The sequence below is a fragment of the Leucoraja erinacea genome, chromosome 42 (assembly GCF_028641065.1).
Source record: "Leucoraja erinacea ecotype New England chromosome 42, Leri_hhj_1, whole genome shotgun sequence".
Classification (NCBI taxonomy): Eukaryota; Metazoa; Chordata; class Chondrichthyes; order Rajiformes; family Rajidae; genus Leucoraja; species Leucoraja erinaceus.
In genome coordinates, this window is record NC_073418.1 from 148506 (window position 1) to 175084 (window position 26579).

At 42.1% G+C, this 26579-nt stretch overlaps 1 protein-coding gene across 2 annotated transcripts; it reads right to left on the reverse strand.

Annotated features, from left to right (window-relative positions):
• On the reverse strand, positions 1 to 26011 carry LOC129714833 (RNA-binding protein 4B-like). Of its 2 annotated transcripts, XM_055664675.1 has the most exons (4): positions 25715 to 26006; positions 10965 to 11271; positions 4075 to 4823; positions 1 to 312 (listed from the first exon to the last, which is right to left on the reverse strand). In XM_055664675.1, the coding sequence occupies exons 1-3, from the start codon at positions 25817 to 25819 to the stop codon at positions 4081 to 4083; spliced, it is 1155 nt and encodes a 384-aa protein (XP_055520650.1). In that variant the 5' UTR covers positions 25820 to 26006; the 3' UTR covers positions 1 to 312; positions 4075 to 4080. The 2 variants fall into 2 exon arrangements, with proteins under 2 accessions (XP_055520650.1, XP_055520651.1); XM_055664676.1 differs by lacking the exon at positions 4075 to 4823 and having other exon boundaries at positions 25715 to 26011.
• Positions 26012 to 26579: the final 568 nt, after the last annotated feature.

The window sequence follows — 26579 nt, forward strand, 5'->3', positions numbered from 1 at the left end:
TCAGGCTGAATACTGATTGTTTATTGTAAATCGTGTTACAGGAAATCCAAATGCTTCAGATTTAAATTCTTGACAATTACGAGAGTAATTTCCGCTGAACGCAAAAAGAAACCCAGAGAGAAAAATTAAAACTAAAAAGATTTCAAAAAATAACGTGGCCACAATTTGTCGAGCAGTTGAGTCAGCAGCTAATTAACACCGATATTTTAAGATTTAGTGTCGCACTAACATTTTTCCACGCTAATACCAACAAGCAAAATATATGACCCGAGTTTCTGCGGGACCGCGGCTCTCGTCACGATGCAAGCAAACCTGCGAAAGAAGGGACAGTGCAGATTGATTAAAAACAAGCCTTTCAACTTGCCGCCACAGGTGCATACCACTCACAATACATTACTGAGACTCTATAACCCTGCCAACAAATATAGTCTGAACCTCGTGATACCCAAGTGGCAACTGCAAGTGGGACACAACCCCATCTTGATTCTTGTTACCGACATTTGATCAGTCATGCGGTACGCATACACCACTGTTCAGTCACGGCCAGGAAACGGTCCGAATACCCGCTATCCAAAGGCTCAAGGCCTGCGTAGCACATCAACAATCACCCCTCCCAGTGTATGGAAAAGGAAAACCACTTTGTTTTAACTGAGCAATATGCCTTCCTGTTTAGATCTTCGACTAAACGGTTCAATAATTTGCACAGAAAAGTAATTGACAACTACATTTTTTTTTAGAAAACCTAACCAAGGGTGTGGGCAAATTGTCATAAGGTAGTTTAAGGTTATTAAACACTTGATACCTGCACACCAGAAAACAGTAGAGAAAAAAGCCACTCCAGAGCAGGGTTTGTTCATTCAGTGGAAAAATAAGGCCAAGGCTCGGCGTAGATTTTGCCGATTTCCGCAAATGTTTTGCACTACCGAATATCTTGTTCAAGGACCTATCTTTGAACAAGATAGGTCTTTATTCTTTGGAGCGCAGAAGATTAAAGGGACACTTGATAGGGGTCTTTAAAATTATGAGAGGGATAGACAGTTGATAAGCTTTTACCATTGAGAGTAGGGAAGATTCAAACAAGAGGGACAAAGGTTTAGGGCTAACATGAGGGGGAACTTCTTTACTCAGAGAGTGGTAGCTGTGTGGAATGGGCTTCCAGTGGAAGTGGTGGATGCAGGTTCGATTTTATCATTTAAAAATAAATTGGATAGGTATATGGACGGGAAAGGAATGGAGGGTTATGGTCTGAGTGCAGGTAGATGGGACTAGGTGAGAGTAAGTGTTCGGCACGGACTAGAAGGTCCGAGATTACATTTTTCCGTGCTGTAATTATTATATGGTTATGGCACTACTTCAGTACAATGTTCAACATTGGACTAACTAACATCAGCTACCACTCTGAAATTTAAGTCCACTTAATCAGCAGAAAGGAGAGCCGAAACTTCACAGTACTATGAACACTCATTTTGTTATCAGGTACAAAATGATAACAAAATCATGTGGGACATATTTCTTGCCCATGTCCACAGACACTTAGCCAAACACCTAGCCCCTGGATACAGAGAATGGAAGCACTGACAATATACTCAATGGATTCAACAATAGCACCGCCTGCCAGATATACCTTCCAGGGCTTATTCTTTGACGCCACCACAACCATTGTACCAGGGAGCAAACTGGGATGCTATTTGACAGTGTGTATCCTCTGTTGCACAGATTATGGATGCTAATTCACTATTCACCCCCTGATCAGTTTCTCATGCACCAGTCTAAATGTACATGTCCATACATAATGTAACCACAGCATGCATTAAAAACTACCCATGACTATAAAGGATATTACTTTACACGAAGAGCTGTAATGAAGCCGAGGTACAATGAGCTCTTGAAGGGTATTTACATTATGTGGTTAAGATGCCAACTGCTCTCATTGGTGTAAAGACTAAAGTAGACTCATCAACCGTAATCTACCAAAACAATGAACTTGATTTCTCCCCCCCCCCCCCACTAAGATTTTGAACATTCTTTGCCAAACCTAATTTCAAATTTCCAGGAAAATGTCTTGATCATTCATAACCCTATTCCTAGAAAGGTAGCAAGTTTTGTTTGCTTTTGGGAGGTGCAGTTTACCGCACGTGCTTCACTACAACAAAACTGCCTTGGAAAACAGTTGGCATTTGCTTCACTACCTCATCCAAACTGCACCAAAGGTTTCCTTGATTTCTCTCTTTAATATTTAATGATGAGTATTTTACTGTGGCATGGAACCATACTGATATGGGAAGGGTCAGCTTCAATGCTGTTAGTTAATCTTATTCCTGAGAGAATCAAACATTACAACTGTGCTTGGAACATCTTTGCTAGTGAGGGAAGAAACACAATTAAACAACAATACAACAAATCACAATCCCGTAATTGTTGGAATGAGAGTTTCAGTTGCAATAAAGTCAGAATATTTTAACTGGCTCTCATTCTCTGCAATCCTTTAAAGGAATCAGAGAAAGTACAGTGAATTGCACTGATCTAGGGTGGCTACAGAAAGCACTTCTACTTAGAATCAAAGCGTGTTGCTGGAGTAGCACAACACAAATGCATGGCTCTATTTCTCAGACCCCAAATGTTACATTTGGCCTCCAGACTCCTGCCTTTCTGGTGCACTCCCCAACTCTTCAGTTCACATCAGGCTGGATCCTCTCCTCCTATCAATCCCTTCTCTCCTGAATCCTGAGTCTGAGGAAGGGTCTTGACCCGAAATGTCACCCATTCCTTTTCTCAGGATATGCTGCCTGTCCCACTGAGTTACTCTAACCTTTTCTGTCTACCTTCTCTCCCACATTTCATTTCTAAAACAGAGCATTTATCATCAGTCTACTACAACCAAATGTTGCACCTTCTAATCCCATGGCATCCTACATAATGAGCCAATGCTCTTTAATATTTCTTGTCAAGATAAGAAGTAAAAATGTGTGCACAAATTAGGGACTGGACAAATAAAAGGGCTAACTATGCCTGTACGGATGACATTCTCACCAGAATGTACTTGGCACCAAACAGCCAAATCCAGTTTGTTAGACTTTAGTGCTGCAGTGACCATGTTTGATTAATCCAGCCAAGATTACAGCATGGAGAGAATACCAGAGCTGCACATAACCAAGCAGGTCTATGCTTTTAAACACAGACCTGCAATGGGAAGTAAATAATGTGGTAATCCGTACAGTTACAGCAAATTAGGGCTCAGCAACACCTCTGTGGACATGTGGAATCTCAATTACCAGCTCTCAACATTTTGCTCACTGGCTCTGAACTTGCAAGGTAAACAAGGCACCAGGCCAGCCTAAACCAAAACCGCACAGACTTTTTAACAGTCCACGCGCAATGGTGGCAGCCTTTGCAGGTGCCATAATATGTAAACCAAGAGCCTGTGAAACAGCAGCATGGTGACTGTGTGCACCAATTGCATCATAACTCATGTATATGGACTACGAGGAGGGTAACGTTTCATAAGGAGGGTAATGTATAAGGAGGGTAACGTTTCATAAGTGCATAAGACATAGGAGCTGAATTAGGCCATTCGGCCCATTGAGGTTACTCCGCCATTCAGTCATACTGGATCAATCTATTCTTCTCAACCCCATTCTCCTGCCTTCTCCCCATAACCGTCGACACTCTTCTTAATTAGTTATTATGTTTTCAAATATCTAAAGACTGGAGCTCCATCATCACCTTTGGCAGTGATTTCCACCGATTCTCCTTTCTAAAAGGCACATCATTTTATTTTGAGTCAGTGCTATCTGGTCTTAGACTCTCCCGCTAGTAGAAATATCCTCTCCATATCCACTCCATTTGAGTATTTCATTATTCGGCAGGTTTCGATGAGAAACCTCCACTCCCATCGCTCTAAAATCCAGCGAGGACAGGCCCAGAGCAATCAAATGCTCATGATACATAACCCAATCAACCACCCCACAACCCCTCCCCCCCGCCCGGGGATCATTCTCGAAAACCTCCTCTGAACCCTCTTTAACACAAGCTAATGAAAGTACAGAGACATTATCAAAGTTAAATGATCCTCACCTGAAGTTAGTATGTGGGGTACTGGGCATTAGGGTACTGGGCGGCGGCAGCAGCAGAGGACTGCGCGGCAGAGTACTGAGCAGCCGAGTACTGGGCAGCCGAGTATTGAGCAGCAGAATACTGCGCAGCAGAGTACTGTGCAGCAGAGTAATGGGCTGCAGGGTACTGGGCTGGAGGGTACTGGGCTGCAGAGTACCGGGCTGCAGAGTACGCATCCCTCGCGGCAGTATTCGTATGGTCATACGCAGATGGAGAAAGCCCACCGCGCTCAAACCCATATCCACTGCCCACAGCAGACATGGACGCTTGCCGTCGTATAGGGCTCCTGTCGCGACCGTAATAGGTAGTGGGAGTCGACAATGGCCGCCGCTCGTAAAGGCTTCCCGCACCGGAGATACGATCACGCAGGGAAGTGCCAATTGCCGTATATTGCGCCGTTCTCTCATAAGAATCGCCGACCGCTCCGTACGCTCCTGCCCGATACTTGTCGTAGTAGTCGGCGGCCCCGTATCGCTCATCGTATAGAGGGCGGTCTCCATACCCAGCTATGGGGCGCGCGGTCATCGAAAAGGGATCTAGGTAATCGCGTGAGAAGTTGCCATCAAAACTGCTTTCGAGACCGCCTTGATCTTTGGGACACTCTTTAGACCAGTGGCCTTCTTTACCACACCGGAAACAGCCGTTTTTTTCGCCCATCCCAGGTTGCATCCGCAGCCGACTCTTGGACAGTTCAACTTGCAGCCGTTTGCCTTTAAAAGGAGATGCAATACAATATCAGTATGAAGAACATTAACCGGATGCACTGGCTGACACATCAGCTTCAGTGAGGATCTTTGCTTTGCTAGTCAAACAATAAAAACAAATTATAGCTTAACTAACAGCACAGGACAAATTCATCGTCTATCTGAACCACGCCAGGATGTGCAAAGCTTATTTCTAGAGCAGGGATGACTGTTTTCTTTAGCCACAGCTTTTCCACGACATTACTAGCTGCCGTCATAGCTCCGAACTAGCAAATGCAAAAATCACAATTAGTGTGAAAACATACACTTACTTGCATGTGAGGAAACGACGATAGAATATATGATCCAAATGCAATTATGTCTAATTGTAAATGAGCAATGGTCTTGATTTAACTTTTTGCAACAAGGTAAAGCACAATTAAAATGCAACGCATCACTTATTACAACAGATACAAAATATGAAATCAATTAACAATATTGAAATTATAGTGTTAGTTGGATTTAATGCAGCTCAATGTTTTTTGCTAACTGACCACATTTATTACCAAGTACAGTCAACTAGCTGCCTAAATTACATTGTTGTCGACATAATTATTGTGGATTGGAAGATAAGCCAACAAAATATTGCTGGCAGCTTATCACAGTTGTAGAGAGATGCAATCCGCCACAGAAACAGTTCTAACAATATCCAGGTGAACTTCTGAGCCTAATGTTGACATCCACAAAACATGCCAACTGCCTGTTTGTATTTTCCATGCCCTGTCCCCCGAGGTCAGGGGTCGGCAACCTATGGCCCCCAGGCCGAAATCATCCAGCCCGCAGACAGATTTTTTTCCCCGTAATCATCCGGTCCGCCAAGCGCGCCCAGCTTTTCCCCGAGAGCTGGCTGTACCGCATCCTGCGCAAAGCCGCCGGCAGCGCACCTTCTGTGAATACATTTAAGAAAGAACTGCAGATGCTGGAAAAATCGAAGGTAGATAAAAATGCTGGAGAAACTCAGCAGGTGAGATATACAAGGATTGCATGAGGCTGCCTCATCCACTGAGTTTCTCCAGCATTTTTGTCTACCTTCTGTGAACACGTGATTTGATGCCTGCCATCCAGGGAGGGATCCATGTGTACACGTGATAGATGTGGCCCGCCATCAGCTCACAGACATGCGTCCCGGTCCCTATGCAGAACAAGGTTGCTGACCCCTGCCCTAGATAATAAAGCAGATACAATTCCAGTTTTTGTTGCTCCAAAAAGGAGACACATCTAAGAAGAAGAATTCAAAAACTGCGGATGCAGAGTGGAAGCTTAGTTTAGTTCAGAGATACAGCGCGACACCAGGTCCTTCGGCCAACTGAGACCAGCAATCCCCCCCACAGTAACACTACCCCACACATGAGGGATAATAATTCTACATTTATACCAAGCCAATTAATCTACAAACCTGTACGTCTTTAGAGTGTGGGAGGAAACCGAAGATCTTAAGAGAAAACTCACGCAGGTCACGGGGAGAATGTACAAACTCTGTACAGATAAGCAATTGATAGGGTTAAAGTAAGTGAGAATACCAGGCCATTAAAGTCATTCTCATGAAAAAAAATTCACATCGTACATCCCGTTCTTTATGTTCTGGTCAAAAATACACTAAAAACATTTTATACTCCCATATTATGTTGCAATGTAACTAAGCTCTGGTAATAAAAAGCCCTATAAATCAAAGGATCAAGTCTTGTACCCAAACAGATCAGAGTCTTTAGACACAGGGAATTGCAGATGCCAGTTTTCAAAAAAAGACAAAGTGCTGGAGTAATTCAGTAGCAACTCTGGTGAACATGGATTAGGTGACGTTTTGGATCGGGACCCAAGTCAAGTCAAGATCTAGACCCTTCTAGATCTATTCATGAGTACTGCATGGAATTTATAAACCTCGTCGGGATTTAAACTGTTACCACTTTCAACCATTCTCTGCTGACATAGAAAATAGGTGCAGGAGTAGGCCATTCGGCCCTTCGAGCCTGCACCGCCATTCAATATGATCATGGCTGATCATCCAACTCAGTATCCTGTACCTGCCTTCTCTCCATACCGCCTGACAACATGTTAAAGTGTATACAAACTGCACCCACATCTGGATCTCCTGTCATCAGGCAAGAGTTACCGTAGCATCAAAGCCCGGACAACCAGCTTCCTTCCACAGGCTGTGAGGCTGCTAACCAGTCACTACAACTGATTCTGCTGCTTTGCACTGACAATTTAATAACTCTGGCACTGGCCACTTAAATCAGCTGCCCTGGACATTTTATGACTGTTTTTACTGGATTTTAACGTTACTGTTTTTACCTGCACTTTTTAACTATTCGTACTCTTTTATCAGGGACTGGATTGTTTTTATTATGTGTTAAAAGTTTTATGTGCGATGCTCCGGTATTCCCTGGGAAACGTCTTCTCATTTTGCACTGTACAATTGTTGCTTTGCAAGATGACAATAAAGGTTGATTGATTGATTGATTGATTGTAACAACTGTCCATCATAATTACAATGATCAGTTTTATTGATCGAGGGAAAAGATGAACTGGATCAGTTACATTCTCTCAGTGCAGGGACTACCTACTTTACCTTTCATGTTTCCTCCCCCTCTGCGTAACAATCTGTTCTTGACTTTTGCTTTGGATCCGCTTGTCACCATGACACCTCAGAATTAGGAAGTTCGTCATGTCCCCAACAACTTTCAGCAACTTGTACGGATGTGCCATAGAAAGCATTTTCTCAGGATGTTTTGAAACACCTCCATCCAAACACCACAATAAATTGCAGAGGAATGTGGGCGCAGCCCAGATCATCACACAAACCAATCTTCAACTCCATTTACACATCTGCTGTCTCGGCAAGACCACCAACATAATCAAGGACGAGTCTTACCCCAGTCACTCCCTCTTCTCCCCTCTCCCATCAGTCAAGAGGTACAGAGCTGTGAAAAAGTATACCTCCAGATTCAGGAGTTACCAGCTGTTATCAGGCAACTGAACCATCCTATCAACAACAACCAGAGAGCAGTCCTGACCTCAATGGAGACCCTCAGACTATCTTTAATGGGACTTGACTGGACTTTATCTTGAACAAAAACATTATTCCCTTTATCTTGTATCTGTACACTGTGGATAGCTCAATTGTAATAATGTATTGTCTTTCCACTGACTGATGAGCATGTAGCAAAAGCTTTTCATTGTAGCTCAGTACATGTGACAACAAACTAAACTGTATTTGCAGCCTATTGTCCCAGAACAGTTGCAACACTGACATCTACTGATCAATTTTCCACATTGTAAGACAATGTCCTAACCCCAAAAACCAGGTTACATCCAGTCCAATGAAATTTATAAAGCTAGTCGGGATATAAACTGTTACCACTTTCAACCATTCTCTGCTGACAAGCTGACAACATGTTAAAGTGTAACAACTGTCCATCATAATTACAATGAGCAGCCTTGCTCGACCAAAAACCAGTCCTCCTCACCCTTAATATTTATTCACGCCACTAGAAGCTCATAGAAGCTTTGATGTGTCACAATCTACAATATGCGTTGCAGTTACGCAACTAGGTAGTTGATTCCTATCCCGTGACCTCTACCAGCATGGAGAATATAAGGAACCAAACGACATATGATCCTGACTTGGAAATACAATTGCTGGATACAAATTCTAGAATTTCTAACAACCACATGATGAAAGTACTGGAGTAGTTAAAAGAGGCAGCATTCTTGAGCAATTAGGTAGAGCAACAAATGGTGACAGCACTGGTAACATGTAGACGACCCTTAACAATAAGTAGATAAACATTAAGGGGCACAGTATATAATCTATAATCAACACACTATTTATGAATGGGTGCTATAATTTCCACGTAAAATTAGTATAAATTAAGCATCAACTAGAGAAATGCCTGTCAGTTTCTACACTGGTGGACCTAAATAACTTTTCTGAGGTTTGTCCAGGCCAGTTCAAACCCATTCATGTGAAATCATTGGTGGGCATGCAAGCTTTTCCCAAGTAAGTCAGCAACATAACTGACCCATAAGAGCTCTTTGACGATAAGGACTTGAAATGAGAAGTCATTACATAAAAAAAAACAGAAAATAGGTGCAGGAGTAAACCATTCGGTCCTTCGAACCAGCACCACCATTCAATATGATCATGGCTGTTCATCTAAAATCAGTACCCCGTTCATGCTTTCTCCCCAAATCCCTAGATTTTGTTAGCCCTAAGAGCAAAATCTAACTCTCTCTTAAAAACAGCCAGTGAATTGGCCTCCACTGCCTGCTGTGGCAGAGAATACCAGATTCACATCTTTCTGGGTGAAAAAGATTTTCCTCCTCAGTCCTAAATGGCCGACCCCTTATTCTTAAACTGTGACTCCCCCAACATCGGGAAATGTTTTCCTTCATCAAGTCGGTCCAATCCCTTAAGAATTTTATATATTTCAAAAAGACCCCCTCACATCCTTCAAAAAGACCCCCTCAGCACCATTTCCTATTCTGATAAAAAAACACATTCTGCTCGCCCTTGGGTACCCAATGGAAATTTTTCAATTCAGTAAACTGGTAAAAAGCAAAGACATGGTCTCTTGAACTGTGGTGACACAAGAGACCTCTATTGTTCTGGAACTTAGTTATTTAGTCAAGGTGAAACATCTCCATTTGTCACAGGTGTCTTCAGGAGGATGAACCTCTCCTAACCGTTTATGGGCAAGACTGGAACATAATTACAACCTGTTGTCCAAATGTTACAAAATCAGGGGTGCACACACATGAAGAGGAAGAGAGAAAAATCACAGGAAAGGATTATTGAAAATAATTCAATACATACGCCCCCCGACTTACGCAATGGTTATGACCCACCGACACTTGCGCAAATCAGATGTTACACAAATCGAAAACACAGAAGTGCTGCTGCACATGCGTAAATTTGCTATTAAACGCAGAGACCACCTGAAAGCTCTGATTGGCCACAGGCAGGTCGAGAGGCGCATGTATTTAACTTGCCAATGAACTGCCAGAAGAATTTAACCAGCAAAGAGGCATACTTACAACCAGGCAGTTAGGAGGGAATTAAGAATATCATAGCTAGCTACAAAGATCTGACTGATACAATTACTTCCACAACAGCTGCATGAATTCAACACATAATAACTTCTTGAGATCTTTAACAATCTTAAATGACGCTATTAGTAGTTAATGTGGGAAGCAGTACAATATTCCCAATTCAGGAATAACTTACACCTTGCAAATTTAGCGATAGCATTATTAGTTATGCCCAAAGGACTCAGAAAATAATAATCTCCTAACTTGCTCTCAATATCAGTGTGCACTACATTCACAAAATATCACACTTGCAGTAAGTCGTCACTGAGTAGATATGACCCAACAAGGTAGTGGGGAAACTAAGCCAACTAATGCAAAGTACATAGAGATACCATGCAGTGGGCTGGGCAGTGATATATTGTTGTGAACTTTCAGGATGCGTGCCACTCTTAAATTAACTAAACTATTTTCTGCCTGCTTCAGAGAAACATAGAAAATAGGTGGAGTAGGCCAGTTGGCTCTTCGAGCCTGCACCATTCAATACGATCAAGGTTGATAATCCCAAATCAGTGCCCCTCCCTGCTTTCTCCCCATATCCCTTGATTCAGTTTAGCCCTGGGAGCTATATCTTAACATCCAATGAATCTAGAGATGCTTCCCACTGGAAAACCCGACTATGATGCTTTCTGATATAGGTGCTGTTGAAACAAAGCAACACTATCAAAGTCCACAGAGAGAGGTACTCAGAAGCTTCAAAATATTCCACAGCCTGTAGTTCTGATCGAAATTAAGGTTAACACTGCAAGAAATCCTACTGAATAAGCACGTCATGTAGAAATTGAAAGCCCTCAAACATGAATGAAAAGTAGACTGTTCTTCATTGTGGCAGCAAAGAGCATTAGTCAAGACTTCACATCACTGTAGTAATTAAAGGAAGCACTACAGGGCTCAAAAGAACATGCCACAGATATGCCAAGTTCTTAACACAGATTTAAGCAGCAGTGCATGCATATGCACCCAATTGGTGCATCTCTATAAAATAAAGCATTGTAATTAATCCACTTCCAGGAATTTCACCTTTGAATTCTGTGCCATCGAGTCCCCTGATGGCTTCCATGGCATCCTCACTCCTCTCCAAATGCACAAAGGCGTAATCCTTAACGATATCGCACTCCAGGACCGTCCCATACTCCTCAAATTTGGCCTGCAGTTCCTGGCTGGTGCAACCACTGCTTAAGTTACCTACGTGAAGTTTGGTGGATGACTTGGACCCACCCTTGCTGGCCTCGACATTGATGCAGACGCCATGCAGCTTATAGTGATGCAGGTTCTCAATTGCCTCCTTTGCTGCCTCCCTGTCCTTCATGTGCACAAAGCCATAATTCTGTTGAAGGATAAGGAAGTACAGGTTATAAATCAAATGAAATCTCTTCCTCCTACACGCAAACAATTGCACGTGTTTGCATTTTACATTGTTGGAAAATAGCAACAAAATGGGGCAACAAAATCAGGATTCAGACTTCCAAAAACTAATTGCCTTACAGAAAACTTGTATCCGTGCAAATAACTTCAATTCTAACACACCTTTATCAAAGCAGAATGTTTCGGTGCACTTGGCACAGGTGAAAATCAGCACTAGAGAGTTGTCAAATGAGGGTACGCAAGTAAGAGACTGATGGAAAGACATAAAATGCTGGAGTAACTCTGCGGGTCAGGAAGCATTTCTGGAGAACATGGATTGGTGACATTTCGGGTTGGGACCCTTCTTCAGTCCAGACCAAAACGTCACCTAATAGCATTCTCCAGAAATGCTGCCTTACCTGCTGAGTTATTCCAGCATTGTGTCTTGCTTTGGTGTAAACCAGCAGCTGCAGTTTCTTGTTAATACAAACTGACTGAAAGGGATGGATTTTAAAGAGCAAATGATTGGGGACCTGGGGGAGAAACAAGGGGTAGAAGGAATGCTTGTCACATGACCAATGGTTCGTTTCTTTCACCAGTTCAGGTATTCAGCTATTTTGGTGGTTTAGAACAACCCCAGTTAGAGACGGGGTTATTCCCAGGTATGAGAGTCAAAGAAGCCACTATCCGTTGAACACAGGGAGGAGTCAAAACATAGAACCATAGAAAATAGATGCAGGAGTAGGCCATTCGGACCTTCGATCCTGCACCGCCATTCGATATGATCATGGCTGATCATCCCACTCAGTATCCCATCCCTGCCTTCATACTATCAGTCCATACTATCAGACTACGAACTGATATGGTACTGGGATCTGAAGAAATAGTGACAGTGCTGAAAGGGACTGTAGCAGGTTCTACCAATAACATCAACTGCCATGAGGTGGATACATCTGATCGACTATAAACAGATCAGAGAACCAAGAAAGGACAACGGGGCTAATGACCCTTCTTTTTTATTCTGGGGTTGGCCGAAATGGACTGAACTTAGTGAAATAATTTTTTTATTATGAGTTTCGAATTTGCCCTTTGTGATAATAAGTATATACTGGTTGTGTATGTACATCCCTCTTGACACCTTACTGAGATTCAGGCCTTACACTATTTTTGCAATAAAACAGCAACTAATGGGTGCCTTCATAATGGCAAACTCAGGGACCCATATTTAAAGGATGGTATACGGCATCTTTTAAGCTAGGATGGAAGGTAAATTAGACCAGGATTTGGGAAATACCATGGCTTAAATTAGTGAATTGCCCAGAGCCCACCCAGTTAACCTGTTATTATGATACACGAAGCAACGGAGTATGCTTAAGGAACAGCCTTAAGTATACTCCGTCTTAAGCATAGTATACTGCACCAAGGTTAGTGTTAGTGGCCGCTGAGTCCAATAAATAGGACGTATTTTATATGTGGATTATGGGCGTGCACCTCGGGATGAGAAGAACTCGGAAAGGTTGATCAGGCTAACCTGCAACTGAAGGAGATGCTGTTATTTGGCCTTTGTTGTCCCTCACATATGAGCTGTGTAACATCTAACTGTTATATATTCCCGATGAGGGCTAAGTACAGAGATACAGGTGCACAACCTTTTATCCGACGATCCAAATAACGAAAACCTCCGAATAGCGACATTTTTTCGGCCCTTGAAGAAAGGTCCTTGAAAACGTTCACCGAGGGCGGCCCGCAGAGGTGACAGCAGAACCTCCGGTCGGTCCTTGAAGAAAGGGGAACTAAATCCCCATTCATAAAAGAGAAGGTGAGGGTATATTGCGCGGGAGGGTTAATAATTGACAATCTGCTGCTACCTGCCAGCTAGACTCACGATACACAGTGTATCGTGAGTCTTGCGTGGGAACTTTTTAACAGCGTGCAGGCAGCAGTAGATTGTCGCTCCCTTCAGTTTCACCCCACCTACACCCCTCTGCTTCCCGGCCATGTGTGTGACCCCTTCCCTCCCCTCTCCAGCTCCCCGCTCATTGCACCGGCGCGGGGGCTTTGTACTGTCTTCACGTCGCGATGCTAGCAGCACAGTGCCAGTCACCGGAGACGTCAGGACCAACGGAACACCGACCCCCAGGCCCACTGCAAGCACGGAGATCCCAGATCAGCAACTCCACTCCAGCCCAGCCCCGTTCCAACTCCAGAAGAACACGCTCCCCGTATGGGCAGAAGCTGATGGTGTGCAAGAATAACGTCTTGTTCTTGGGGTGGCGCAGCTCGGGCTGTGGGCGAATTGCCACTTGTCGCCATAGCGGCCCATCGGGGAGCGGATTCCTCTGGAGTTGGAGGGGGAGGGGGGTATTGTGCTGTTTGATCGCCCCCTACTATTCCAGGGACAGGGAGACAGGACGTTCACCGAGGGCGGCCCGCAGGGTGACAGCGGAACCTCCGGTCGGTCCTGGAAGAAAGGGGAACTAAATCCCCACCCATAAAAGAGAAGGTGAGGGTATATTGCGCGGGAGGGTTAATAATTGACAATCTGCTGCTGCCTGCCCGCTAAGTTAAAAAGTTCCCACGGTAGACACGATACACAGTGTAGGCAGCAGCAGATTGTCGCTCCCTTCAGTTTCACCCCACCTACACCCCTCTGCTCCCCGGCCATGTGTGTGACCCCTTCCCCCCCTCCCCTCCCCTCTCCAGCTCCCCGCTCATTGCACCGGCGCGGGGGCTTTGCACTGTCTTCAAGTCGGCGATGGCTGCCAGCAGGTCAGTGCAGTCACCGGAGACGTCGGGACCAATTGGACGTCGACCACCAGGCCCACCGCAAGCACGGAGAACCCAGAGACCCACAGCCAGCAGCAGCCCAGCCCAGCCCCGCTCCAACTACAGAGGAACGTGGGTTGCGGATGACGGGGCGCAGCTCAGGGCGTCGTAGGGGCCCCATCGGGGAGCGGGTTCCTGTTGGTCCTGACGTCTCCGGCCACCTGCCATCCTCCGGGAACTGTACCGCCCTTGCAGGAGAGTGGGGTTGTTTGCAGTTGCAGAGGGAGGGGGCAAGGGCGGTACAGTTCCCAGTCTCAGCTCCAGTCCAGGGGGGTGGCCGGAGACGTCAGGACCAACGGGACAGCGACCCCCAGGCCCACTGCAAGCACGGAGATCCCAGAGACCCACAGCCAGCAGCAACTCCAGCCCAGCCCCGCTCCAACTCCAGAGGAACACGTAGGGGCAGAAGCTGATTGTGTGCAAGGTACGAATTGTTCTTGGGGTGGCGCAACTCGGGCTGTGGGCAAACTGCCACTTGTCGCCGTAGCGGCCCATCGGGGAGCGGATTCCTCTGGAGTTGGAGGGGGAGGGGGGTATTGTGCTGTTTGATCGCCCCCTGCTATCCCAGGGACAGGGAGACACAGCGGCTTTTTAGACTGGTGGGCAATCACTTCCAAAGTTCTGCCCACACAGTCAGTACACCTCTCCTACACTGCATTTCATACAAACATTTATTCTGCAAGAAAAAACGACATTGAAGACTCAAACTCACGACCGAGTAACTGCCTGGATCAAGGCGCAAACTCGCGACCTTGCGGATACGAGCCGAACACTCTACCACTGAGCCAGCCATTAAAGTCTACGCTAAAAAATTTCCATTCCCAAGACCGACAAATTCTGAATTACGAAAAGTGTCTGGTCCCAAGGCTTTCGGATAAAAGGTTGTGCACCTGTAGGTTGAATAAGTTAATAAGTTAGGTCTTTATTCTCTGGAGCGCAGAAGGTTAAGGGGGGACTTGATAGAGGTCTTTAAAATGATGAGAGGGATAGACAGAGTTGATGTGGACAAGCTTTTCCCTTTGAGAATAGGGAAGATTCAAACAAGAGGACATGACTTCAGAATTGAGGGACAGAAGTTTGGGGGTAATATGAGGGGGAACTTCTTTACTCAGAGAGTGGTGGCGGTGTGGAATGAGCTCCTCCAGTGGAAGTGGTGGAGGCAGGTTCATTGGTATCATTTAAAAATAAATTGGATAGGCATATGGATGAGAAGGGAATGGAGGGGTTATGGTATGAGTGCAGGCAGGTGGGACTAAAGGGAAAAAAAGTTGTTCGGCACGGACTTGTAGGGCCGAGGTGGCCTGTTTCCGTGCTGTAATTGTTATATGGTTATATGCTTATAAGTATATCGGAGTCAGAGCAATTCTGGATGATTGCTTCCCACTTTATGGGACAGGCTGTCTATCACGGAAATTGATTAATATAACCTCTGGATTGGAAAAATTGGTCAATTAAACTGTGGACATCTTTACCTACAAGTAAAAGGCCCTTTCATCCATGAACATTAACAGTTCCACATTGCAATAGTGGAGGGGTGCTTTAAAGATTAGAGGCTTGTGAGCAGTGGGATTGGTGCTAGCACATTTGCTGTTTGTCATTCGTATTAGTGATTCTGATAAGAATATTGAAGTCATGTTCCTAAGTTGGCAAACTAGAATTGAGGTACAGTGCAGAAACAGACCCTTCGGCCCACCAAGTCCATGCCATTCAGCGATCACCCCGTAAACTTACCCAATCCTAAACACATGCAACATTTTACAATTTTACCGAAGCCAATTAACCTACAAACCTGTACATCTTTTGAACGGGTTTGTACGTTCAAAGGGGCAGCACGGTGGCACAGATGGTAGAGCTGCTGCCTCTCAGTGCCAGACCCGGGTTTGCTCCTGACCTTGGGAGCTTGTCTATGCTGAGTTTGCATGTTCCCCCTGTGACCTTGTGGGTTTCCTTCAGGTCCTCCGTTTACCTCCCATGTCCAAATGATGGTTAATTGGCCTCAAACATTGCCAATAATGTGTAAAGAGCGGATGAGAAACTGGTATGACATGGATGGTAGTGGAGGAAGGAACTAGGCCAACATTTACTTGAATGAACAGGACCCAAGAAGAAATAAGAGACTTCAGATGCTGGAAACTTGAGGAAAACACAAAGTCCTGGAGGAACTCATTGGGTAGGACAGCATCTGGTAAGGGAACGGAAACCTTATCTGTCCTTTCCCTCAAAAGATGCTGTCTAACCCGCTGACTTCCACAGCATTTTGTTGTTTACTCAGGGACACTGATAGATGTGAAATTCCTGCTGGCAAGTGGGAGTGGTATAGATAGGCATGATTGTTCATAGGCTGGGACAGAGGGTCTGCTTCTGTACTGCTTAACACTTTCACTCTATAAAAGAATGAAGGTGAACGGCAAAGGAAAGCACGAAAGGTTTTTCACTATACCTTAGTACACGTGACAATAAACTAAACTAAAGTGACTCAAGGATATATATTTAAAGCGCTTAGGTTGTGGATTAAACTGCCAGGGCAAAAATGAAAGCAGATTAATTTACATGTAGGAAGGAACTTCAGATGCTGATTTACACTGAAGATACACAAATAACTCAGCAGGATAGACAATAGGTGCAGGGATAGGCCATTCGGCCTTTTGAGCCAGCTCCGCTATTCATCGTGATATATCCCGATTCCACTATCTTTGAGCCCTATCTAGCTCTCTATTGAAAGCATCCAGATAACCAGCCTCCACCACCCTCTGAGGCAGAGAATTCCACAGACTCACAGTCTCTGTGTGAAAAAGTGTTTCCTCATCTCCGTTCTAAATGGCTTACCCCTTATTCTTAAACTGTGGGCCCAGGTTCTGGACTCCCCCAACATCGGGAACATGTTTCCTGCCTCTGGCGTGTCCAAACCCTTAATAACCTTATATGTCTGCAGAAGGGTCTCAACCCGAAACGTTGCCCATTTCCTTCGCTCCATAGATGCTGCCTCACCCGCTGAGTTTTTTCAGCATTTTTGTCTACCTTCGATTTTCCAGCATCTGCAGTCCCTTCTTAAACATAGGTTTCAATAAGATTCCATTTCATCCTGCCAAATTCCAGAGTACAAGGGGAAAAGAAGCATCTCGGGAGAGAAGGAATTGGTGATATTTTGGGTCGAGACCCTTCTTCAGGCTGAGAGTCGAGGAGAAACTAGAAATATGGAATGGCAAAGTGCGAAGACATTCAGAAAGCTGAAGGTGTTTCTGAAAGGCTTTCAGTATGTATCTGAAAGGAAGGCTCTCAGCTAAATAGACCACTTACAAACTACAAACACAGTTATTCTGTAATCCAAACCTCCCTGCTCCTGTAGACAATAGAGGCCTCTCTCCAGTCAACTATGCTCAGATTCAAGGCCTCTGAACCCTCAGGCCGACTCTCGGCAATGCCCATAGCTCTCTCGTTAGTTCCCATCTACGCCACCTGCACTCCCAGCACATTAACATTAACGACACTGGGGTTTAGAAGGGTTTAAACTCACTGGAATTTAGAAGAATGAGGTGGGGGGGGGGCTCAATGAAACGTACAGAATAGTGAAAGGCCTGCATAGAGTGGATGTTTCCACTAGTGGGAGAGTCTAGGACCAGAGATCACAGCCTCAGAATTAAAGGACGTTAAAGTAGATGAGGAGGAGTTTATTTTGCCAGAGGGTGGTGAATCTGTGGAATTCATTGCCACAGAAGGCTGTGGAGGCCACAAGTCAGTGGATGTATTTAACGCAGAGATAGCCTGACTTGGCCTCCACATTCTTCTTGAGTGCGGGTATCAGGGATGATGGGGAGAAGCGGGAGAATGGGGTTAGGAGGATTTGAGTATAAGAGCAGGGAGTTTCTAATGCAGTTGTACAGGGTCTTGGTGAGACCACACCTGGAGTATTGCGTACAGTTTTGGTCTCCTAATCTGAGGAAAGACATTCTTGCCATAGAGGGAGTACAGAGAAGGTTCACCAGACTGATTCCTGGGATGGCAGGACTTTCATATGAAGAAAGACTGGATAGACTCGGCTCGTACACGCTAGAATTTAGATTTTTGAGGGGGGATCTTATAGAAACTAACAAAATTCTTAAGGGGTTAGATGCAGGAAGATTATTCCAGATGATGGGGAAGTCCAGAACAAGTGGCCACACACAGTTTAAGGATAAGAGGGAAGACTTTTAGGACCGAGATGAGAAAATCATTTTTCACACAAAGAGTGGTGAATCTGTGGAATTCTCTGCCACAGAAGGTAACTACTGTGAGGCCACAGTTCATTGGCTATATTTAAGAGGGAGTTACATGTGGCCCTTGCGGCTAAAGGGATCAGAGGGTATGGAGAGAAGGCAGGTACAGGATACTGAGTTGGATGATCAGCCATGATCATATCGAATGGCGGTGCAGGCTCGAAGGGCCGGATGGCCAACTCCTGCACCTATTTTCTATGTTTCTAATGACATTTGAAATATTTCTGTCATAGCCCTTGCTATTTCTACACTAACTTCCCTCAATGTCCTAGGGAATATCCTGTCAGGACCTGGAGCCTTATCCACTTTTATATTTATCAAAAGTGTCAGTACTTCCTCTTCTTTGAATCTCATAGTTTCCATAGCTACTCTACTTGTTTCCCTTACCTCACATAATTCAAATATCTTTCTCCTTGGTGAATACCGAAGAAAATAAATTGTTCAATATCTCCATCACTTTTCGATTGGCTGAATGGCCTAATTTTACAGATATCACTTCTGTAGGTATGTTGCACCTATTGTCTCAAGACCCATCTCTTCACCTCTGCCTATCCTTGCCGTCCCTTTTCATCTGTGCATTAATTGCCTCATACTGTATTTTGTATTGAATGGCCCCTGCTTGGCCAGCCTTCACAAATGGGGCAGCAGTCCAACTGTGTGCTTGTGGAGAGCAGCAAACAATGCAACACATCATTGAAGCATGCCCTCAACAAAGACTCAAAGGAGGACTTGTCACCCTTCATACAGCAGATCAAGAGGCAACTGCTTGGCTAAAGGACTTTGCATTCGCTAAATAAAATATTGAATTCTGTATTTACTTTGTGTACTAGTCATGTCTCTACTATTTATTTAATTCCCCTTACATGTCTTTCCTCTACCTGCTAAATTTTTGTAATGTGTCCTTGAGACTCTTGAAAGGCGCCCATAAATAAAATTTATTATTATTATTATTATTATTGTCTATGTTTCTATGTAACATCCACCACAGTGAGTTCACCAAGCACCTCCTCACTGTGATGGAGGCAAAAGTCTTTGTCTCTGGCCATAATTTTTTTAATACTGAAGATATGAAAGTGAATTAGGTGTCAAATTAAACTTCTTTTTGGATTTGAGTATAGGAGCAGGGAGATTCTACTGCAGATGTACAGGGTCTTGGTGAGACCACACCTGGAGTATTGCGTACAGTTTTGGTCTCCTAATCTGAGGAAATACATTCTTGCCATAGAGGGAGTGCAGAGAAGGTTCACCAGACTGATTCCTGGGATGTCAGGACTTTCATATGAAGAAAGACTGGATAGACTCGGTTTGTACTCGCTAGAATTTAGAAGATTGAGGGGGGATCTTATAGAAACTTACAAAATTCTTAAGGGGTTGGACCGGCTAGATGCAGGAAGATTGTTCCCGATGTTGGGGAAGTCCAGAACAAGGGGTCACAGTTTAAGGATAAAGGGGAAATCTTTTAGGACCGAGGTGAGGAAAACTTTTTTCACACAGAGAGTGGTGAATCTGTGGAATTCTCTGCCACAGAAGGTAGTTGAGGCCACAGTTAATTTGCTATATTTAAGAGGGAGTTAGATGTGGCCCTTATGACTAAAGGGATCAGGGGGTATGGAGAGAAGGCAGGGATGGGACACTGAGTTGGATGATCAGCCATGAGGAGCTCTTCAGCGCGTTGTCCACAGAGCGCAGAGGATCATTGGGACAGAGCTACCAGCCTTGGAGGGCATCTCCCACACACGGTGCCTCAGGAAGGCCGTCAGCATCCATAAAGACTCCTCACACCCATGTAACGGACTGTTTGAACTACTTCCCTCCGGCGAATGTTACAAGGCCTTCTACGCCCGAACCTGCAGACTCAGAAACAGCTTTATTCCCAGAGCTATAGCGGCTCTGAACCGGCCCTGCTGAGTGCCCCCCACCCCCCATGGACTGTCTCCCTCGGATGGTCAAGACACACAGCTTATTGATTTATTTTACTTTTCTTTTTCATCGGTTGGAGCTGCATACTAAATCTCGTTGCACTGACGTGCAATGACAATAAAATATATTATTATTATTATGATCATATTGAATGGCGGTGCAGGCTCGAAGGGCCAAATGGCCTCTACTCCTGCATCCATTTTCTATGTATCTATGTAACATCCACCAAGCACCTCCTCACTGTGATGGAGGCACAAGTCTTTATCTCTTTTTTTTAATACTGAAGGTATGAAAGTGAATTAGGTGTCAAATTAAACTTCTTTTTATGCTTTGTGTGATGGAGGCAAAAGTCTTCGTCTCTGGCCATAATGTTTTTAATACTGAAGATATGAAAGTAAATTAGGTGTCAAATTAAACTTCTTTTTATGCTTTATCTGATGGGATAAATTGCAGGCTTGATTTTTAAAATCTTAAAATTTTGTAACATTGCTACTGTGATGGAGGCAAAAGTCTTCGTCTCTGGCCATAATGTTTTTAATACTGAAGATATGAAAGTAAATTAGGTGTCAAATTAAACTTTTTATGCTTTATCTGATGGGATAAATTGCAGATTTGATTTTTTAAATCTCAACATTTTGTAACATTGCTAGAATTAGGTGTCAAATTAAACTTATTTTTATGCTTCATCTGATGGGATAAATTGCAGACTTGATTTTTTAAATCTCAAAATTTTGTAACATTGCTACTGTGATCCTGTATGAGACTTTGCTCCTGTTTTAGTGTTTTTAATGTTTTTTTTAATTGTTTTTACTCTCTCTTCTAATGTTTTTACTGTCGTGTAATAATTTTATGTCCATGATTAGTCATGCACAGCACTTTGTCGCAACAGTGGTTGTTTTTAAAGTGCTCTATAAATAAAGTTATTATTATTATCATGGAGGCAAAAGTCTTCGTCTCTGGCCATAATGTTTTTAATACTGAAGATACGAAAGTGAATTAGGTGTCAAATTAAACTTCTTTTTATGCTTTATCTGATGGGATAAATTGCAGACTTGATTTTTAAAATCTCAACATTTTGTAACAATGCTAGAATTAGGTGTCAAATTAAACTTCTTTTTATGCTTCATCTGATGGGATAAATTGCAGACTTGATTTTTAAAATCTCAACATTTTGTAACATTGCTAGAATTAGGTGTTAAATTAAACTTCTTTTTATGCTTGCATCTGATGGGATAAATTGCAGACTTGATTTTTAAAATCTCAAAATTTTGTAACATTGCTACTGTGATCCTGTATGAGACTTTGCTCCTGTTTTAGTGTTTTTAATGTTTTTTTTAAATTGTTTTTACTCTCTCTTCTAATGTTTTTATTGTCGTGTAATAATTTTTTGTCCATGATTAGTCATGCACAGCACTTTGTCGCAACAGTGGTTGTTTTTAAAGTGCTCTATAAATAAAGTTATTATTATTATTATCATGGAGGCAAAAGTCTTCGTCTCTGGCCATAATGTTTTTAATACTGAAGATATGAAAGTGAATTAGTTGTCAAATTAAACTTCTTTTTATGCTTCATCCGATGGGATAAATTGCAGACTTGATTTTTAAAATCTCAACATTTTGTAACATTGCTAGAATTAGGTGTCAAATTAAACTTATTTTTATGCTTCATCTGATGGGATAAATTGCAGACTTGATTTTTAAAATCTCAAAATTTTGTAACATTGCTACTGTGATCCTGTATGAGACTTTGCTCCTGTTTTAGTGTTTTTAATGTTTTTTTTAAATTGTTTTTACTCTCTCTTCTAATGTTTTTATTGTCGTGTAATAATTTTTTGTCCATGATTAGTCATGCACAGCACTTTGTCGCAACAGTGGTTGTTTTCAAAGTGCTCTATAAATAAAGTTATTATTATTATTATGATGGAGGCAAAAGTCTTCGTCTCTGGCCATAATGTTTTTAATACTGAAGATATGAAAGTGAATTAGGTGTCAAATTAAACCTCTTTTTATGCTTTATCTGATGGGATAAATTGCAGACTTGATTTTTAAAATCTCAACATTTTGTAACATTGCTAGAATTAGGTGTCAAATTAAACTTCTTTTTATGCTTCATCTGATGGGATAAATTGCAGACTTGATTTTTAAAATCTCAACATTTTGTAACATTGCTAGAATTAGGTGTTAAATTAAACTTCTTTTTATGCTTGCATCTGATGGGATAAATTGCAGACTTGATTTTTAAAATCTCAAAAATTTCTAACATTGCTACTGTGATCCTGTGTGAGACTTTGCTGCTGTTTTAGTGTTTTTAATGTTTTTTTAAATTGTTTTTACTCTCTCTTCTAATGTTTTTATTGTCGTGTAATAATTTTTTGTCCATGATTAGTCATGCACAGCACTTTGTCGCAACAGTGGTTGTTTTTAAAGTGCTCTATAAATAAAGTTATTATTATTATTATCATGGAGGCAAAAGTCTTCGTCTCTGGCCATAATGTTTTTAATACTGAAGATATGAAAGTGAATTAGGTGTCAAATTAAACCTCTTTTTATGCTTTATCTGATGGGATAAATTGCAGACTTGATTTTTAAAATCTCAACATTTTGTAACATTGCTAGAATTAGGTGTCAAATTAAACTTATTTTTATGCTTCATCTGATGGGATAAATTGCAGACTTGATTTTTAAAATCTCAAAAATTTCTAACATTGCTACTGTGATCCTGTGTGAGACTTTGCTCCTGTTTTAGTGTTTTTAATGTTTTTTTTAATTGTTTTTACTCTCTCTTCTAATGTTTTTATTGTCGTGTAATAATTTTTTGTCCATGATTAGTCATGCACAGCACTTTGTCGCAACAGTGGTTGTTTTTAAAGTGCTCTATAAATAAAGTTATTATTAGTATTATCATGGAGGCAAAAGTCTTCGTCTCTGGCCATAATGTTTTTAATACTGAAGATATGAAAGTGAATTAGTTGTCAAATTAAACTTCTTTTTATGCTTCATCCGATGGGATAAATTGCAGACTTGATTTTTAAAATCTCAAAATTTTGTAACATTGCTAGAATTAGGTGTCAAATTAAACTTCTTTTTATGCTTCATCCGATGGGATAAATTGCAGACTTGATTTTTAAAATCTCAAAATTTTGTAACATTGCTACTGTGATCCTGTATGAGACTTTGCTCCTGTTTTAGTGTTTTTAATGTTTTTTTTAATTGTTTTTACTCTCTCTTCTAATGTTTTTATTGTCGTGTAATAATTTTTTGTCCATGATTAGTCATGCACAGCACTTTGTCGCAACAGTGGTTGTTTTTAAAGTGCTCTATAAATAAAGTTATTATTATTATTATTATTATGGAGGCAAAAGTCTTCGTCTCTGGCCATAATGTTTTTAATACTGAAGATATGAAAGTGAATTAGGTGTCAAATTAAACTTCTTTTTATGCTTCATCCGATGGGATAAATTGCAGACTTGATTTTTAAAATCTCAACATTTTGTAACATTGCTAGAATTAGGTGTCAAATTAAACTTATTTTTATGCTTCATCCGATGGGATAAATTGCAGACTTGATTTTTAAAATCTCAACATTTTGTAACATTGCTAGAATTAGGTGTCAAATTAAACTTCTTTTTATGCTTCATCCGATGGGATAAATTGCAGACTTGATTTTTTAAATCTCAACATTTTGTAACATTGCTAGAATTAGGTGTTAAATTAAACTTCTTTTTATGCTTGCATCTGATGGGATAAATTGCAGACTTGATTTTTAAAATCTCAAAATTTTGTAACATTGCTACTGTGATCCTGTATGAGACTTTGCTCCTGTTTTAGTGTTTTTAATGTTTTTTTTAAATTGTTTTTACTCTCTCTTCTAATGTTTTTACTGTCGTGTAATAATTTTTGTCCATGGTTAGTTATGCACAGCACTTTGTCGCAACAGTGGTTGTTTTTAAAGTGCTCTATAATTAAAGTTATTATTAGTATTATTATCATGGAGGCAAAAGTCTTCGTCTCTGGCCATAATGTTTTTAATACTGAAGATATGAAAGTAAATTAGGTGTCAAATTAAACTTCTTTTTATGCTTTATCTGATGGGATAAATTGCAGACTTGATTTTTAAAATCCCAACATTTTGTAACATTGCTAGAATTAGGTGTCAAATTAAACTTATTTTTATGCTTCATCTGATGGGATAAATTGCAGACTTGATTTTTAAAATCTCAAAATTTTGTAACATTGCTACTGTGATCCTGTGTGAGACTTTGCTCCTGTTTTAGTGTTTTTAATGTTTTTTTAAATTGTTTTTACTCTCTCTTCTAATGTTTTTACTGTCGTGTAATAATTTTTTGTCCATGATTAGTCATGCACAGCACTTTGTCGCAACAGTGGTTGTTTTTAAAGTGCTCTATAAATAAAGTTATTATTATTATTATGGAGGCAAAAGTCTTCGTCTCTGGCCATAATGTTTTTAATACTGAAGATATGAAAGTGAATTAGTTGTCAAATTAAACTTCTTTTTATGCTTCATCCGATGGGATAAATTGCAGACTTGATTTTTTAAATCTCAACATTTTGTAACATTGCTAGAATTAGGTGTCAAATTAAACTTCTTTTTATGCTTCATCCGATGGGATAAATTGCAGACTTGATTTTTAAAATCCCAACATTTTGTAACATTGCTAGAATGAGGTGTCAAATTAAACTTCTTTTTATGCTTCATCCGATGGGATAAATTGCAGACTTGATTTTTAAAATCACAAAATTTTGTAACATTGCTACTGTGATCCTGTATGAGACTTTGCTCCTGTTTTAGTGTTTTTAATGTTTTTTAAATTGTTTTTACTCTCTCTTCTAATGTTTTTACTGTCGTGTAATAATTTTTTGTCCATGATTAGTCATGCACAGCACTTTGTCGCAACAGTGGTTGTTTTTAAAGTGCTCTATAAATAAAGTTATTATTATTATTATTATGGAGGCAAAAGTCTTCGTCTCTGGCCATAATGTTTTTAATACTGAAGATATGAAAGTGAATTAGGTGTCAAATTAAACCTCTTTTTATGCTTTATCTGATGGGATAAATTGCAGACTTGATTTTTAAAATCTCAACATTTTGTAACATTGCTAGAATTAGGTGTCAAATTAAACTTCTTTTTATGCTTCATCCGATGGGATAAATTGCAGACTTGATTTTTAAAATCTCAACATTTTGTAACATTGCTAGAATTAGGTGTCAAATTAAACTTCTTTTTATGCTTCATCCGATGGGATAAATTGCAGACTTGATTTTTAAAATCTCAACATTTTGTAACATTGCTAGAATTAGGTGTCAAATTAAACTTCTTTTTATGCTTCATCTGATGGGATAAACTGCAGACTTGATATTTAAAATGCTGTAACATTGCTACCGTTCCCCGAGTCCCCGGGCCCCCACCTTGATCAGGTCGCACTCGCTGACCGGCCCGTACTTCTCGAACAGGGATCGGATCTCCTCGACGGAAGTAGGCCTCGACAAGTTGCCCACGAATATCTTCACCATCTTCCTCGGTTTTTTTCGCTGCTCGGGGGGTGCGGACAACGGGTGAAGCAGGAGTGGGAGAGGAGAGAGAGACACGGACTGATGAGGGGGGACAGGGCGAGGAGGGGAAACAAACAACAAACAACCGGCGACCTGCGGCTCCCGCTCGACTTCCACAAAAACCGAGGCGGCGAACAAAATGGCGGCGCTCGCCTGCCACACTCCCTCAACAGGTCCCGCCCTCGACTCGCAGCCGCGGCTCTGATTGGACAAGGACAGTGTCACTCATAGCACACTGTGCGCTGATTGGGCGCCGCTTGGCATGTCCATGCTCTGATTGGACCCCGCGTTGTCAATCACCGTATTGAACCCGCCCCCTTTCGTGCCACTCATAGCACACTGAGCGCTGATTGGTCGCGGATCCGATTGGACAAGGACAGTGTCACTCATAACACACTGTGCGCTGATTGGGCGCCGCTTGGCATGTCCACGCTCTGATTGGACCGCGCCTTGTCAATCACCATATTGAACCCGCCCCATTCCGTGCCATTCTGTGCGCTGATTAGGCGCGCGGCTCTGATTGGATAAGAGCCGTGTCACTCATTGCACATTGGGCGCTGATTGAACGGCGCGTTGTCAATCACCGTATTCAACCCGCCCCAATGCGTGTCATTCATAGCACCCTGTGCGCTGATTGTACCAGCCTCTGATTAGACAAGGACCGTGTCACTCATAGCACTCTGTGCGCTGATTGGACGCGGCTTGGCATATCCACGCTCTG

Coding starts and splice junctions, on each gene's coding strand:
- LOC129714833 (XM_055664675.1), bottom strand. CDS start 25,819: ATGGTGAAGATATTCGTGGGCAACTTGTCGAGGCCTACTTCCGTCGAG. Junction 11,272..25,714: donor GCGAGTGCGACCTGATCAAG/GTGGGGGCCCGG, acceptor ATCCTTCAACAG/AATTATGGCTTTGTGCACAT. Junction 4,824..10,964: donor CGATGGCACAGAATTCAAAG/GTGAAATTCCTG, acceptor CTCCTTTTAAAG/GCAAACGGCTGCAAGTTGAA.